We start from the raw sequence: 18,052 nt of genomic DNA on the forward strand, positions 1-18,052 counted from the left end.
CGTAGTATTAAAATTTTGCAGGCATTCTTTGACAATTACGTTTGCGAATAAAAATATTTTATCTCAAACATGTGTGCCGCCATCTCACTGTCAATGCCCGAACTTGAACAGGTTTTCAATGCGTTAAAACTGGTTATAAATAATACTACGTCACGGCGACAACTACATATTTATGACTATTTAAATCAGCCAGATAAAATAAATGTTAAATTCTCAATGATTTGTTAAATCGTTTGGATCGTAAATTTTGGGGTATATTTTTGTTATGCATTCCGATTGCATAATCAACTACGTTGTTTGATCACCTTTATATCAATAATCAATAATTTTAAGATAAAAAAAACCACAAGTACGTGCGCCCCAAGAATAAGACTAAGAGAATTTACAAAGTTCGCGATTTCTGTCGATAAATCAGTTTAAGCATTCAGTCGATGAGAACGCGGGTGGTTTTGCGGTGTAACAGGTGGTTGAAATTCTCATTCTCCACAGCTTTTTGCTCCTTTATCGGCAAAAAAGGAAAGAATAAGTTCCAGTTTATGAATCGGAGCGCGTTTAACGCTCCTTAAAAGGGTAAAGCGCCTCCGATGGCTCTCTCAACGAGGAAAATTTCCGTGCTTTTACGAGATCGTGGAATATGGTAGATCGTGGAATATTGGTAGAATATGTAGGAGCAGCTTTTTTTGCGAGATAGAATTGTAACACTTACAATGAGATTGGTTTGCATTCTGTAAATTTATTTATTTTGTCGATGAATGTATCATTTATACTAGAATAATAAAAAATAAGTAATAAACATCGTATCTTTCTCAAAGATTGTATTTCAACGTTACATTTTTTTTTATCACAAACACCCCATTTAACACGTTGAATGCCATGAATGATAGCCGCTGCTATGATTTTCAAATACGTCGCGTTAATATACGAATAAAATGTAATTAACAATAGAAAATTATAAAAAATATTAGAAAATTTTACATATCATGGATAGAGAACTGACTTAATAACAAAAATTTATAAAAAATTAAAAGCTACATGCATAATTTTTAAATTATGCATGTAGCTTTTAATTTTTTTTTGCGGAGTACGTCATGTGGCAGTGAACGTGTTAATTAACAATACTGACCATCATTAAAAATCGTAGATCACTGAAATATAATCATCAGTCATATAATATTGATTAACGTAAAATTATAATTTATGATTAAACGTGGGTTTAATTATTTAAATAAGAATGAGGAAATATTTACAGAGCTATTCACATATTACGCGTTGCGACAGACTTAACGAAATATTGTTTAATCTATTTAAAGCTTACGAGTCTTTATGAAATGGCGAAGATGCAGCATAACGATGCATCAAGTACATTAACAATCTTGCTTAGAAAATATATAATCAATTTCACGCTTTGGCACGAAACCGCCTTATTATCGATAATGAGCTTGTTTAAATTCACTGAGAAAAATCCAGGTCGTTCAAAAATTAACGAATTATGAAAACCCGATCAAGATTAGAATAATGTCCAATCAAGATAGCCGGATATCATTGATAATTGATCGGCTTTTTAAAAAAATGTCGGATTGTCCGTTTGTTAATTTTCGAATAACCTGGATTTTTCTCTCAGTGTGAAACTATTCTTTAACGTATCTACTAGAATTTAAAATACGATGTCTAACAAGAGAAATACACAATATACATCACGCAAAAATTCTGCTTTCCTAATTATTCATGATTTATGCAAACCATTAGCAAATGACAAGATATGTAAAGTAATATTTTCATGGCACACTCTCGCCAATCAATTTTGATTTAAAAGTTTACAATTAGAAATCGAAAAGCATCTAATTTGCTTTTTTATACTAAATATTTGTTCAATTTTGTAATTTTTAGCCTTTTTAATTTATCTTTTTAATCTTTTTAATTTTTTTTATCTTTTACATTTAGCTAATAATGATCACCAAGGTCTCCACATATCGCCATTAAAAGAACCCGCTGGACTCGTTGGGAATTTATCGGAATTTGAATTGCAGTTTCGCGGAGTCTGGCAATTCTGACTTCCTGGCAAATCTTGGACAGAAATTGCGGGAGATTGCTCATTTGTGCTCTTAAGCACGTCGGTATTATTCATCGAGGAGGTCGAACTAGTGGGTTCTTGATATCTCGGTCTCTTATCTGAGATCGCCAAAAGCCCGTCGGAATGACGTTTCCTGAGACCGTCTCTCTTGAGTAGCAAGCCATTCGAGGCGCGATTGTAAGTCTTGTCTGTAATCACGGAAAGCGGTTGTCGCAAACCGTGCGTCACAGTGCCATTCGTATGATTGACATTGTCCAAACTTTCTGCGACGTCTTTTTTAGGTACAACATTATTGTCCACGGCCTTAGATTCCAAGAATGCCGCTGTGGGTGACTTTCGGTCGCTAGTCGAGCTAATTTGCGGTTTCTGGGTTTCTGGCGAGGACGAGAAGCTCTTTGAGGACGCAGGGCTCTGCTCGGGTAATTTGAATCGATGTTGCGGCTGATGATGGTTAGGCGTCGTCGCCTGTGGATGTTCCGAATGATGACTCTCATCGCCGTAACTCGACGTAGAGGTCGAAGGGCTTAGCAGCGGAGTGTGCGGCCGGTGAACCGCGGTAAAAGCCGACGATTGACCGATTCTTGTAGATGACTCCGTAGCTGGTGGGAAGAAGGGAAAATTCGCGGAGATGCCGGCGGATTGCGGCACCAAGAATGCCAATTCGCCCGTCGGCAGTCGACTCGGAATCAATTGAACTCCGTTCGGTATCTGTATTCTCGCGCTACCGTTGTTATTCTCATCCCCATTCTGGAAATCGCTCTGGAAACCGACCTTTACCTCCGGGTAGAGGCGTTCCGGCATGTAGGGCACGTACTGGCTGTAGAATGGCGCCATTTGCTGGAGATGGCTCACGCAGTTGTTCAAGTGTGATACCAATCGTTGCTTGATGGCGGGGTCGACGTTCTCGAGGCGGGTGATGTATCGCGATACTTCGGTAGCACATTCAGAAAATCCGGAACGGAATTTCGTTAGCACCACCGGATCGTTGGCGACGGCCGTACTCAATTGCTGCCGCTGCATCGTTTGTATATGCTTCACCGTCATTTCGAGGATATCGGCCTTCTCGAGTTTTGAATGCCTAGTTGGCTGTAAGAAGCAAAAATGGTAAAAGTATATATGAATAATGGATAAAAATTCATAATGATTCATAAAATGTATAAAAGAGAATTGCATATTATCCATCGAGCACGATTAGATAAGAAAGAAATGACCTTGAAATAACCTAAATGACCTTCCAGTCGAGAAGTTAGAAAGCATAACGTGCATCGGTATTGAAAGAACTCTGCGTTATCCACAGAAGTTAGCTGGCGGTAAAGGTAAAGCACCAGATACACGGTAAAAGGGCCCACAAAAAATGGGATTTCTTCTTATTCGAAGCACAGTAACTATGATTCGCCCGGGGAATTGGCTTCTTGTCAGAAGGATCTTCGACCGGACATCGATCCTCTATTGAAGAAATGTACGATGACGCGACACGCCCATATAATTGACTTGATGTGAACTGCTACCGTAATAACAGACTGGCAACTACGGTAGCTAATGTATCCTATTTCGTAGTCAGCCTAAGGGCGTTTAAGGACGCTTTAGCTCTCTCTCACATTCTCCTAGATTTTTTTCTTAAACTGCATGTGCAATAGATCATTAACTCGTTTTATCCAAGTCACGCGTGAATTGCTCGGGGATGTTTACCTCTCGCCAACATACTATTACGAAATAATCTATCGATAATTTATCGATAAGCGAAAAAAAATTGTATATATGTATATTATATATATGTATTAATTTATTATTTTAATTTATAAATTAAATTACTAGTATAAATATTGCTGAATAGAGTTACTTTTAAATAACTTGCTACTTATAAGCGATTAATTCAATCGTGGGAAACGATTCAACTCTCGAAAACATCACAGAGCGGTTTTTCAGATATCCTGATGAACGTGACCTTCCCCGAATCGAGCTTATGCCGTATAAATTCCCATCAGCCCTTTAACCACCAATACCTCAATAGTAGCACGGCCCTCTTTTTCAAGGGTCCATTGTATCCTCTCAATTCTTTGAACCTTATCCTGTCGGATCATCCTGATGTTCGCATTTTTATGGTAAATTTGCGATCACCTAAAGAATGAGCGTGGGAGTCGGCAGAGGATCATTTGTACATAGAATCGTCTTGTGACTTGGCAGAATAACACTTTGACTTTAAGGAATGCAATAAAACCAAACGCGTAAAACCAGCCGTGTAACACGAAAATAAATTACTTGCAAAAATGTAACAGGGATAATATTGCGTGGGATGAGAGAAACATCGCCGATATCGATTTTCCCGCGAGTGAATTTGACACCCCAAACTCAAGAGCGAAGAACTGGCACCTGTTAAAGGCCTGACAAAAAAAAAAAAGAAAGCAGAGGCGTTGCGCATCTCCCCCTTTTTTTTCGCTGATCCGCACCGTCGTCGCGGAGCTGGATCCTTAAAGATGATACGGTCAACAAAAGAGGCTGCAACCTGAGATGAGATTCTTTTTCTTCGTAATAATTATTTCGAGGTTCCCACGAACACGCGGGGGGCGTTTCGGACGAACGGGACGGACACACTGGAGCGAGCAGGTAGCGGAAGTCATCTGGACGAGAGTGGAGAGAAAGAATGGTGAGAGCGTCTTGTCTCGTTATACATCCCTGTTTGAGAAATCAACCTCAACGGATTGTATTACGCGGCAAAGGATCTTTGATCCGTAAGAAAAGTAAGATCTTAACCAATCGACAATCAATTCGTTCATTTACTTCATAGTTCCAAAATTTATTTATTTTATAATCTTCTTCTTTCGCTTTATGCTTTACTTGCAACATTTTTAAACATATTTAAAAATCGGATATCAAACATTATGCTACATTTCAAATCGCTACCGACTGACTCAACAGTATTTAAGAAATAGGCGCAGTAATAGGAGGTTTCTTTAGAGGTTTCTTTGCCTTTTCTTTTGACCGACTCGAATGCCATTGTAAAATCTGTAGAACAGAGATTACACGGATGTATGAGGATCCTGTTCCATCTGTTTCCCACGCGGAGACATCTAAAATACTATACTAAAACAAAACCTACCCCCCACTTCCTTTCGTCCAATCCTCCAGTCTAAAACGGATCCTGTCGCAGAGGATGCCGAGGGAAAAAGGGGTCCACACAGTGGACAACCTGATCAAATACATTCAATATACATCCGTTATGACAACTTCCGCCACCGACATAATGATCAGTCAGTCGTATACATTTCGGAGTTTTATATTACCGTAACAAAAATTATATTTTTTAAATATTAGATTGACAGAAATATATAATTACATTTTTGGCTTTAAAAAAAATGTAATATTGAACATTTTATACAATTTATAATACGACAATATTTAATAATAAAAAATTAAATTTTTCTACCTTGGATAAAATTGGAATTAATTTGAGCATGTGACCACAAATTCGAGGAAGGTATTTACGATAATAACACTCAAAACAATAACTGTAAATAACGTGCAAAAATGCTGTGTTTCTTAAGTGTCCTTCAGAGCGCGATCAGAAGTAGCACATTTTTTATGTTATCTCTCATAAAGCGGATCACGTCTCTAGATAAACAGCGCAGAAGTCACGTTTTTCTACGACATGTTTTAACACGGCACCATGTGGATCTCACGAGGACAAACAAAAATTATGCGTGCACTGACTGGCATGCAATCTCGTGCTATCATTTGAGCGTTTTGCTGATGTCGTTGTTTATCGTGAATCTTACTGTTCGGTCGAATAATTTAAGCGCGTGTAAAATATTAAAAGACACAAAAAGTAATAATCTTTATATCGAAATTTAAAAAGAAATTAAATATTTAGACTTACGTCTTTTTCACTAACGAGTATGAAATTCTTCAGCTCATCGAGATACTGATTAATTCGTGCGCGTCGACGTTTTTCCATAATCGGTTTGTTGCTCTGAAATAATCGAATTAAGATTTATTCACTTATTCACAATGGTAAATATTTCTTTAAATCGTCGTACCATATTACTTCTCTCCATTTTAAATAGAATAGATATATCAATTATATTAATTTTTAGTATGAAGATTTTCTGTGCAATGATAGAATGATTTCATCTGATTATAAAAACTGTAATTACCCTCCTCAGTTCCGCTTTCGTCATTCCCGAATGTGTTTGAGGCTCGAGTTCCTCCTCGCTGCCCAACATTTTGTAGTTACAGTAATCCACCATTAAGCAGAGTTCTTGACCATCATAACTTCCGTGCGGATGCACTTATTGCAGTTAATTATTAAATTAATCCTGGAGAATTACTCCGATTGATAGGCTGCGTACACTCACAATGTGATAAGTCAAAGTTGAACGTTCGCACTAAAGAACACTGAAACTTTGTTTAACAGCCAAGCGTTTCTCAAGCATGCGAGTGCGAGAATTATTTTCACTAAAATAGAGACCGTTGAGTTTGAAAAAAAAAACAACAACAACTTTCGTCCGGTCAGATCGTCGGTCTTGTGTTAACGTGTGACTCCGAAGTTCTAAAGTGATGTGTAGGGAAGTCCATCCTTCCGATGGACGTCCCGCTTGGGGCATTGAGGGTAACTGTTTTCGATTTCGAAGACCGCATGCCGATGTACCACCCGTATAGAGTGGGGAAAAGTGCGTTCCGGAGTGGGATATTGGGTACCCTAAAGGTGGGGAGGTCCTCGGCCCTCCTGAGACCTGTTGATGTGTGGGAATTCACGCCGTCTGCAGGATATACCTCGTGCAACGTAGTCGCTTATTTAATTTGGGCTACATCCTGTGAAGATAATATCGGAAGTGGTTTGGGCAATTTGCAACCAGGCAGGCGATATATTTAATTTATTTTCAATTGGTATAATTATATCCTTTATAAGTACTTTAGCCTCTTACAAAAATGTTCTATAATCTTTTATGAACTAAAAAAAATTATAAATATGCATAATTCTCTTATTTTCCGTCTTCATTATTTATTGTTCAGAAGAGATGCGCTATGAATGTTTCCTTATTCACATTGTAATAATGACATATACAATTTTCTAATGGTAAAATGTTACGAGCGGTTCGATCAATTTTTGTCACGACGCGGACGACGCGATATCAATGAAAAAGGACAGATTGTTAGCGCGCATCGACTGTAGCAGCGGTAAAGCACAAAGGCGTGCAATAGAGGATCATCTGACAGAGAAGGGCAAACATTGCGTGCCGACATGTGTATGTGCGTGCGTATGCGCGCGTCATAAGTGTGGCTGGCGTGCGCAACGCGATCCGATGCACGGTTTACACGGGTGCATACGAGAGCGAATGCAGGGCCTCTCACGTGGGAATTGTTTTAAAATGTGCTGTTATTTATCTGTACAAAGCTGTCGCTGTTAACGCAATGACATGTTCTGACGTGCTCGCTATTTGTAAAATGTGGATGTATAATAAAACGTGCAATATGGCTCTATTTTTCTCTTTTTTTGCACACATTTTAGAGGAAAAAACTTAATTCGCATATATCTCTCCATAAAATTACGAATTAAAAATAACGAAGTTACTTTCGGGTTACGAGATAGATAATTGATGTTGAAATTTTTGTTACTAGAAAAGTGAAAACACTGATGAAGATATAAAAATGCAGGAAGCGATATAGGAATGCATTTTTGAAACGACATGCAGACAGACACATAGTAAAAATATAATTTAATTGAACAAGCGTAAACGTAAGACAATATTCGCTTTGTTGTTAAAATCAGTTATAGTTCATTCAACAAGACAATGACTATAGCAATAAATCTTTATGGTTTAAAATGGTTATACCGAAAAATTTTTGGTTGGTGCCTTCAGCACGGTTTCTTCCGGCATTTCGAGTCCCTGAAGGCCCTCCTAAATTATTGATTTATTTCGCCATTGTATCTCAACTACATGTTACGTCAACCTCTTAGAATATATTTCATATAGGGTGCAGACACATTTATTGCCGTAGAGACAAAATAGACAAAGTAAGATTTAGCAGCTATTTTATTACACTACTACATCGACATGACATTAACAGTTATATCACACTTAATTCAGTTTGCAATCTACACCCTTATTATCAAAATTATACGCAAGTTAATTTTATGCGTACCATTTTTTTTTTTAATGTAGAAGACGTTTATTGCTATCGTTATAGAAGATAATATACATATTTCAGAAAGAACGAAATAGCCATGCACGCTACAGGCAAATATTACACGCGAAAAAATCATCTGTGGTTCTGTTAGTGGTTCGCGATATATCGTGAATAAACGCGCGGGAGATTTAGCTACGATAAATTACCCCATTTACAGAGAAGCAGCTGTGCGTTTCACATTCAGGATGCTGATTGTGAGCAATGAGAGCTCTTTAGCTATGACTGAGTTATTAAACGTTTAAAAATCAGATCCTTGTGCGAAACGTGACGAGATGACGAGATAAATGCAACCGATCTATAGTCGAAATTTTTTTTCACGTTCATGCACTTTAAGTATCGGTGTCCAGATATTTAACAAAGGATTTTCAATGTTTACGACAAATAAACCCTTTCGTGTTTGATATAAGTGTTGTGTTAATCTGATAACGATCAATTGACAAGCAGCTGCGATTTGAAAATACAAAGAATTTCAAAACACAATACTTTGCTCATCATGAATTAAAATATCCATACTAATTTGATATGAAAATAATATTTAAATATTATTAATTTATACGTCATGGATGTATCGGAAATTAAAAAGTAATATTGTCACATTTAAAGAAAAAGAAAAAAAAGAGAAAACACAATAAATATTAATCTCATCACTTGAACCGAGGTCAAATTTCTGTTACATACCGGAAAAAAGGATAGGCCCTTTTGTGATGACGCATTTCATGTCTTTATTTGTAGTAACCACTGAAGAGCATAGTATGTTGAGTTAATTGCAACGTTATCCTTGAGATTGATATATTATTGCGTCTGAGTTACGAAACGGACTAATATCGAACAGCGAAATTCTTCTAAGCCGTTCATCTTTAGGATTTTTTGAATAGGTATAAATGGCTTTAAAGAGATTGTTCCAACCTTGGGTCCTGTTTTCTTTTTTTTACATCCTTTAGTTATGGCTGTCTATAAGCGACTTATGATTTACAATACAATGCTTAGATTCTTTTTAAATACATTTTTAAATACAAAGTATATTAGCAAATATATATAAATTTTTTTTACTTAATTTATTATTTATGTTTTTTATTTAGCATCGAGTATTATAAAACGATTTATCATAAAAGATATATTAAAAAGAGGATTATAAAATAACAATTAGCCAATTTATCTGCAAAAATGTTTGCATTGCAAAGCAAATAATTATGTGGTTTAATAAATATTGGGTGAGCAAACGCTTTGTTACATCCATTTGCACGAGATCCTTTCTTTTTCCCATGATCCATAATTTCCCATAAATATTCCAGCCTAGCTGTCATAACGGAAGGCGTTCGGTCAGATGTCGCGACCTTCTCATTAACCTCGGGAGGCTGAGAGCCCCAGAGTACTTGGCTTGACCACAAACTTCTCAAGAAGGATCGAGAAGGCGCGTCACGTCTTAAATTTGGAACGCCCATCCCCCGGTCCCCGCTGCTTTTGAGGTTCGATCTTGGGATGCACCTGCAGCTCGCACCCACGCAGTCATGAGATCGTGCAGGAAGGAAACGTTACCCCTAAGTTTCGAAATCATCACTTCCGCTCGCGGTAAGTGGAAGCTTTTTAAGTTTAAGAGAATCCTCTTTTTAGTTTCTGTGCGAGTCTCACGTTGAACATGTTCTTCGTGTAATATATTAATCGAAAAAAAACCATCTAATTACCGGAAAGAGAGCGTCATAAGCTTTCACAAGAACTAAAATCCGTATGTGAACATTAATATAATACGTATCCAACCCTATTATATCGGTGTCGAGGCATGCAAGCCGGCTAAAAAAATACATGCGTGGGGTCGATAGGACGACATCTGGATTGTCGTTCCCGGGAAACGCAGTTGTAAATGCAGGAAAATATAACTCGTTTGCGTGGGATTCAATGAAAAAAACTCGCCGGTGCGCGGTGGCGTCACTTATAATGTTTCACCATTTGTTTCTTCCAAAAGGGTGACATTTGGACAAATAATCCTGTAATAAATTTTTTCTTACTAATGTTTACATTCCAATCATATAGAATAATGAATATAAGATAATTTCAAATTATTATAAGTGGGGATATCTAGAGAAAAATGCTAGCTCTTTAAATAAATGAAATTTTAATTTTGCTTTTACATTGTTTTCTAAATATTTTTTTCAATGGCATGTTTTAAATTTTAAATAATTGAAACATAAGGATCAGTAACAGATTTCAACAAAAAGGAAAATAAAAGAGGAAACTATAACTGAAAAAACTTCATATACGGTAAAAAGTAAAACACAAACATCTTTGGCACAATAGTTTTAAAAATCCCAATCGTGAATCAAAAATATTCTATTCAGGCGAATTGGGTCAGTGGGTTCCACTGCTGGGAACCAAGTCGTGTGCTAGACACACGTAAAGAAAAATACTTTACAATAGCAAGCTCGTTCAGGTAACGCTCCGATTTATTCCGAATAATCTTTATATCAATTCGCGAAAGTATATGAGGAAAAATTCGTCGTTAAAATTTATATAAAATAATTAAAATTTTATATTATATAATAGCTTATTTCACTCTCTTAAATCTTAATTTTTACCGTGCAATATGATATCTCGATTATGAATTATCTGCAAATCTTAACTTTATGTTGTTTTATTCTCACGATGGTGGTCCACTATATGACAATATATAAACAAACTATTAATTACTTTTTGTAAAATGCGATATAAATAATGATAAGAAAAAAGATTATTTGAATAATAAAAGAGTATAATGCTAAAAACGGTTTTTTTTTTATAAATAATGACGCAAAAGTAGATTTACAATTTTAATACATACTTCAATATAAATAAATAAATTTTAAATCCTTCGGTTATACTATATGATTATAGTATATTATACAAGTTTCTTTCCAGTTTCTCAAATTTATTTAATAACGCAATAAAATATAAATGAATGGAAATTGTTTAAAAAGATTACATCGCATGACCCGTGAAATTTAAAAATAATTGGAACGTTTTGCCGGTGTATATATCGGAATGAAAGCGTTCCCATAACGATAATACAATAATCAGACACATGTCGTGAGCGTCACGAAACCACCTGGATGAGTTAACTTCGCTTCTCATGCAGTAAACGAACCCCAACGCGATGACACAGGCCGATTGCGTTATATTATTTTAAGCGGGGTTGAGAAGTCTAATTCAACGTTTTTATGAAATTTTTGTTAATTATTGGAAATCACGCGGTAACGAAATAAAATAAAATTCTCGCAAAAGCACATGTGTCGTGGAACAATACTTTTGTAAAGTTACGTGTGCCAATAACTCGTGAAAGAAATTGCTCTCTGCAGCAAGAACATCGACGTACAAAGAATTTTCTAATTATCTGACTCAGGACAAGATCTCGTCTTCAGATGCAAATCCGTGTCCCACTTAAGCTGCGTTGTGGAACGTCACAGGATATTTTGCATAATCCGAAATTTAACAATAACAAGACAACTTTCACAGCTGCTGCTCGGTATCCTTCACTTTTCAGAACATTGACCTAGTCTTGAAAGACTCGAGGGCAAGGGATCGAAGCAGCAGCTCGTAAAAAAAATAACGAACTCTCTCTGGATGCTTTATACAGATTATATTTCTAGCGGGGAGCACCGGACTAAATTTGCATTTGTCACATTTCGCTAATTGCAACAAATTGCATACTATATCAACTGTCACAGCTTCAACGTAAAATCGGTTATACGTTATTGTGCAATTAATGCGCCTAAGGTTAACTATCTAAATTGATTAGTTTATATCAGTCGTCCAAACTACTGCTTGTTCATGTAACAGAAAAATGAGATAAAACTTTCAGCACTTATATTAATTTATTCATATTAATGCGAAGCAATAAATTGAAGCGAAGAAATGACAGTATATCTGATGAAACCGAGCCACGTGTGCAATCGTAGCATCTGCTCGTATTTCCCTCTCGCAGAGTCCAGGATCCCACGACCCAAGGTACAAATGTCTCACCTAGAACAGCATACGCGAAAAAAAGGATCATTATACCTTGCTGATTCCTTACGTCACAAGAGCCCGGCACATGTTCGTGACGTCACAGTAGGCACACGTCATCTGGCGTGACGTCGTGCGACGAAGGGGGGCCCCAAAATCTTAAGCAGGGCATCTGCGGGGTGTCGGAATTAAGGGGAGGAAACGTGGAGAGACGGCTAAGATCACAGGGGAGAGCAGACGAGAAGGGGAGAAATTGTGCAAGAAGAGAATGAGATAGAATTGCACGCGGCACGTAACAAGGGGGGGACACGTGGGAAAACGGCACGCGTCCCTTTTTGGACCCGGTGTCTTTTACACCTGGAATTTTTCGGGCATCTATCAAGAAGCCCTCGATTTTCAAGGTGAAATTCCATCGTGTGACTTCGCGTGTCTATGAACGCGAACCCCTCGATCGGACACACGAGCGCTCGATCAAAGACGATCGATCGTGCGACGTATGTTCGTCTACCGCAGACGTTCCGGTATCGTTACACGTCATCGAATTGTAAATGTTATATCTGTTTCACACCTTTTCAATTAAATATACTTTTAATATTAATTTTAAAAAATTCTCTTTAATTCTTAAAATTTCATTGTTTTATAAAATATAATGGATGAATCCTGTGGTTTTTAAAAATTGTTAAATAATGATAGATATAACTGAATTTCAGAATAGAGATAATTTTAATACATGCTCCAACTGAGCTTTATTAACTTTTGAAAGACTGTAACGGTACAGTAGTGCTGTATAAAGAAAAACACTTGATAGAATTCTCCGTGAATCCCATGAAACGAAGAATCTCAACGTTTGTACCATATGACGCGCATAAATAATGACTTTAAAACGTCTCGGTCCGATGACCGACGCAAGAAGCACGACGCCGCAGTTGCACTCAAGAAAATCGATATAAGAACTTCAGTAGGTCGGGCAGGTGACGTTGGTCGCGTGCCAGGCTTCCCCTTCTGCAGCCAAGCAAGAAAAGCATTTTGCGCAACGTATTGTCCTTGCTCCCCCTTTGCTCACCGGCTTGCGGTCCCTTTAACGGAGGTTACGAAAGATGGGACCCTATACAATTGTACGAAGGGAATATCTATCGTCTTGCATACGAAAAAGTTATCGGTCAAGGAAAATTATAATTCCAAAGCAGGAACTTTAACGATTAATTCAACACAACGAGGACTATTTCGACTTTCAATGTGCTTCTTTTATTCTAGCATTATAAAAAATAAAGATAAATTGATATTCTAAGTATCCTAAGTATATGTTTTAAGGATCTAATATACTAATCAACGTCATATCAGATAGGTATTCCTATCTATTTCAATTTGTATATTGAACTTCTGGCTGGCTAATGAAAGCTAACTACTAGTTAAAAACTAGCTACTAGCAGAAACCAATATCCACAATATATGTAAAACGTTTGTTGTTCTGTTTTGTACTCGTAAAACCCTTTAAATAACAATATGTACCTACTATTATTTAATATTTAGAATAATTATTGAAGAGTATAACGTATAATAGAAGCTATTCTTGAAAATTTTGCCCAGATATTACTAACGACATACTAGTAAAAAAAAATGTCTTTGCATCAGCTGCAATTTTGAAATCAATAATCCAGGTGGTAGGCGATGCTCGGCGCGTGCCAGCGTGTCTGGCAATAAGAGAATCGAAAAATCTTATAAGGAGGGGTTCTCTCCTCCGTGCAATCCGTGCAAGACCGATGCATTGTTTGCACCCCAGCCTGCAAACAGCACGAGTTCGTCGGGCAGCAGATGCGGCGGACTTACTATCGACGTGTTTGTACTATTCATTTCTTCTTTCGCTCAATAAAAGAGAACCACGTCATCGCATTATTGATTTAACATGAAAAATTGAGTTAAACTGTGAAAGTAGAACTTTCCTTTTATGAAAAAGTATTTTTGCAGATTAATACTCGCTGTGAGGAAAGTGATTATTTTATATTTGTGAGGTGTCTATGATTAGTATTTCTAATACTAAAATTAGATTACATTTGGTTATTTATTCTTCTAAAAAAATTTTAGAAGAATACAAATTTTCACGGAGAAAATTAAACATATGGAGAAAATAATTCAATCTGAATGATTCGAATCAACAACCACTTCCGGGATATGTCTCGTTTGCCGCTATGAATTAGAACATAAATCACAAAAGAGTAATGAACGTTTCTTTATTAGCTTTGTAATCCATCAATTTCAAAATAGATCATTTTTATTGCACGATCTATTCGATATCTATCATTATCATAGAATATATTCCGATGTTTGATATTCGCTTTTCTAAATTGAGAGCTATTCGTGGCAAATAAGAGATCGTAGCGCGAAAAGACCGGAAAGTTAGATGGTGGAAAAGATTTTTCCACGCGACCATCTGCGTTTTCTTCGTTCTGTTTATGTATGCATGAAGCTAGCACGAAGCTGCGAGCTAGGTATGAATTTCTCACAGCAAAGTAACCAGTGATTCGCAATTTCAGTCGAGCCGGTTTAGATGCAAGAACCAACTCGTTCGAAATGACAAATTTTACTGGAGGCCGGCATTCAATGGCCTAGCACAAAAAATTTGCATGAAGCTATATCTGAAAGATAGTCGAGTGAAACATATCGATCGCTGCGGTGAAAAATTTTTGTGTCCCTATCCTATCTACCGACCTATCTACTTACATCGTCCTTAAACTGATATCGCGACTAAAGCGAGCGATCTCTTAACGATAGATATTCCCCACATTAATTGGTACCTTTCAGAACCTTTTAGCGTCTTTATTTGAAACGCGGTAGAATTTCTTTGAATTAATTATGATAATCCTTAGAATTATTTATATCGTACGTAATAATTTTAAAAATTTAACCGTAATGAGATGAAATATTTACTGCCTTAGAGATATCTTTCCGTACATAAAAAATTGTGCATTAATCCGAATTCATTAGAATATCTGTGGAAAAATTGACATGTCGAATACATGGGCGAAGAATCAACTAACACCATTTGGACCTGTTCCGGCATCTCAAAGCGGGGTCTGCGGGAGGGAGGAGGAGGGACCCACCGTGGCAGAGAGGGCCCTTGACGGTAGCCGATATCGGGTACACACCGAGCCGAGCGGTACCGAAGAGGTTGCCGAAGAAGCCCGAGGACGATGGTGGGAACGCATGGCACGGTGTGTTCTCACCAGCTCTCTCGGGGCGCCTAGCTGCGAGGAGCGTCGCCGCAAGGTTGCTGCCTTGTTGCTGCTACGATGTCGGGATCCGTACCGCTGCAGCCGGAACGTTGCTGACGCCGCGCTGCAGCAACCTGCCGCTCCTCGCGACCTCGTCGGTTACCATCACGAGCGATGACAACCATGTTCCGCGACGAGCGCCGACCGAAACTGGACCCCACATGACCCGGCCGGCCTACCGATCCTCCTCTATTGTTTCGCTCGCGTAATAGCGCGTCCGGAACTCTCAAGTGCGCTCGAGACCGCGGCGCGAGAATGTAATGCGAGACGGTCCCTTCGTGCGTCCGGATATATTTGGCAAAGATGCTGGGGCTCGATAAAGCTGATCTTAATCAAGAATGACGTTCTTTACAAGATGATATGTCTATTACAGTCGTATATTTGGGAAACGAACAATAATGCTACTGCGATATTTTGCAGCGAGATTGTAGACGTTAATAGAGGATAAAAGGAAAAGAAATTAATTTTTTCTATCATTTCATTAAGATAATTACTCTCGAATTGTTCTCAAAAGTGCCAGCCAAAAGATGATGATACGACATGTGATTTATAAACGCACGACTTGCTCTTGTCACGCACACTAATAGTCGCACGACGCATAAAGACAGTAAAGAGAACAGTATGAAAACAAACTTGTATGCTGTAGGGATTATTGTGCGTTCGACTAAAACAACCAGAAGAAATCTTGCGATCCCATCAACGTGCGGCGGAGGGCTCTTTCTGCTTGATCGAAGACTAAACAGATCGTGTTTCCCAAAGATCAGCCGCTAAATGGTTTTTCGACGGAATCGTGAACATATTATGTATTAAATTTAATATTGATTCGTGCGCGGATGAATCAAGACGCGCTACACGCGATTGGACGTGTAAAAAAAGGATTAAATTATTACGGCCATGGCAATCGCGCGATAACTGCTCCATTTTTTCCTCTTTCTAATAATATATTTAAATTCGTATTGTAAAATAAGAAGTTTTATTACTAATAAGATCAGCGAGCGGTTACACACCGTCTGAAAAGAAAGAAAAAGGAGGAGAAAAAGAGAAGACTGTACACCGCGGCACCGCAAAGTGAAATATTCCCACAGGAAGACTATACGAAACCTCCCACGATTCTCAAAGGGAAACAGTTATGGTGCGTCAACAAGGACACAAAGTTTCAACCTTTCTATGCAAATACGTACCTGCCTCACGGTCTGACTTAACACTTTTCTTCTTCCCTTCCTAATAAAACGTCGAATCCCGCCGGGGAACGCGGGTTCCTCGTGTGTCAGCCACGCGCATCGCCATAGCGGTCAGACCCCCATAATGGATGCACGAGGCACGGCTCGTTTCCTTTTCTTTTCGCATATCTTTTTCGCTCCTTCTACGCGGGCCCCTCTCTCTCTTTGTCCCTCGCCCTTTGCGTGCTCGCCATTATGGGCACCCGGAATCCACCGACACGACGGAATATAAGGCAAAGGGTGAAGCCGAACGCGAATCGCAGAAACGTGGGAATCGTCGCCAGGTGATCCCTCGCCGTAAGCTCGTAAGCGTCGTGCGGGCACGAACTTTTGCGAGCCAAGGCAAAAGACGGCCACTCCGGAAAGGGGTACGCGAGAATGGGACGGTCCTCTCCGGGCCCCCTATCCAAGGGGGATGCAACCTGCGTCGAGTACTGTGCGCGAGAGCAGTCATGTCGCAAGACTGAAGCTATATTATGTATATACGTATCGCAAAATTTTGAATAACGTAACCATCATAACTATTATTATTTAAGTTGAAGAAAAATTAAAATATATATTTATTAGAAAATGTTGAATAAATTATTAATATTATTCAAATGATCTTTTTTCTTATCATTATTTATATCGCATTTTACAAAAAATAATTAATAGTTTGTTTATATTGTCACATAGTGGACCACCATCGTGAGAATAAGCGCGATGAGTTATCAGTGTAATTCCCATGGATGCTTCAACACCTGGCAGAATGGTGGCAATCGAGAAAGTTTTGTCTGTAAAAAGGACGAGATCCGGTCTCCGTTCGTGATGAAACGTTTGTTCAGGTGGACAATAATTTTCTATTAATAACGTCCGGTGGGGCGCTGACACACGTGGTAAATAATTTAATTCGTGACAGATGCTGTTACGAGTAACGCGCATTGAAAAAACGTTTATTACGTTCATGAAATTTATAAATTATTTCTATGTATGACAAAAATATTATAAAAATAATTAAATTAATACAACTAATATAAAATAATGTTATATAAATTAGATATTGGTTGTCATCAATCATGTTATCAACCGTCGATTATTGATTAATGGTATAAATTTAATTTTTATAATTTACAAATATATTGTTCTATCAGTGACGTTATAAATTTGGTACTTGTGTAATCGCTGTTAACTATAATTCTATAATTTCCTGAAATAATAAATCTTAAATTATATAAATTAATATATAAATATTATATGTAATTTCAAAAGTATAACTTCTTATTACCAATTAAATTTTTTACTTTTCGTAAACAAAAGACATTTACAAAAACAAAACTGAATAATTATAATGGAAA

At 37.7% G+C, this 18,052-nt stretch overlaps 1 protein-coding gene and 2 long non-coding RNA genes across 4 annotated transcripts in view; 1 reads left to right on the plus strand and 2 right to left on the minus strand.

Annotated features, from left to right (window-relative positions):
- The window catches only part of LOC139768963 (uncharacterized), a 510,605-nt gene that overhangs the window by 351,489 nt on the left and 141,064 nt on the right, over positions 1-18,052 (plus strand). The gene's annotated exons all lie outside the window — the stretch shown is intronic.
- The window catches only part of LOC139767939 (uncharacterized), a 92,910-nt gene that overhangs the window by 62,493 nt on the left and 12,365 nt on the right, over positions 1-18,052 (minus strand). The window lies entirely within an intron of this gene.
- Dpn (bHLH protein deadpan) lies at positions 714-6,682 on the minus strand. Of its 2 annotated transcripts, XM_071699253.1 has the most exons (3): positions 6,223-6,682; positions 5,946-6,038; positions 714-3,157 (listed from the first exon to the last, which is right to left on the minus strand). In XM_071699253.1, exons 1-3 carry the CDS (start codon positions 6,313-6,315, stop codon positions 1,952-1,954), a joined length of 1,392 nt encoding a protein of 463 aa, XP_071555354.1. In that variant the 5' UTR covers positions 6,316-6,682; the 3' UTR covers positions 714-1,951. The 2 variants fall into 2 exon arrangements, with proteins under 2 accessions (XP_071555354.1, XP_071555365.1); XM_071699264.1 differs by lacking the exon at positions 6,223-6,682 and having other exon boundaries at positions 714-3,149.

Source organism: Temnothorax nylanderi, unplaced genomic scaffold, assembly GCF_030848795.1.
Source record: "Temnothorax nylanderi isolate EJ_2023f unplaced genomic scaffold, tnyl_v1.0 TNYL_tig0002_pilon, whole genome shotgun sequence".
Taxonomy (NCBI): Eukaryota; Metazoa; Arthropoda; class Insecta; order Hymenoptera; family Formicidae; genus Temnothorax; species Temnothorax nylanderi.

What these genes read in the sequence shown, in the direction of transcription:
- Dpn (XM_071699253.1), bottom strand. Translation starts at nt 6,315, where the DNA reads ATGGTGGATTACTGTAACTACAAAATGTTGGGCAGCGAGGAGGAACTC. An exon ending in CGAAAGCGGAACTGAGGAGG is followed by an intron (nt 6,039 to 6,222) that starts GTAATTACAGTT and finishes CGATTATTTCAG; the next exon opens with AGCAACAAACCGATTATGGA. An exon ending in TACTCGTTAGTGAAAAAGAC is followed by an intron (nt 3,158 to 5,945) that starts GTAAGTCTAAAT and finishes TGCTTCTTACAG; the next exon opens with CCAACTAGGCATTCAAAACT.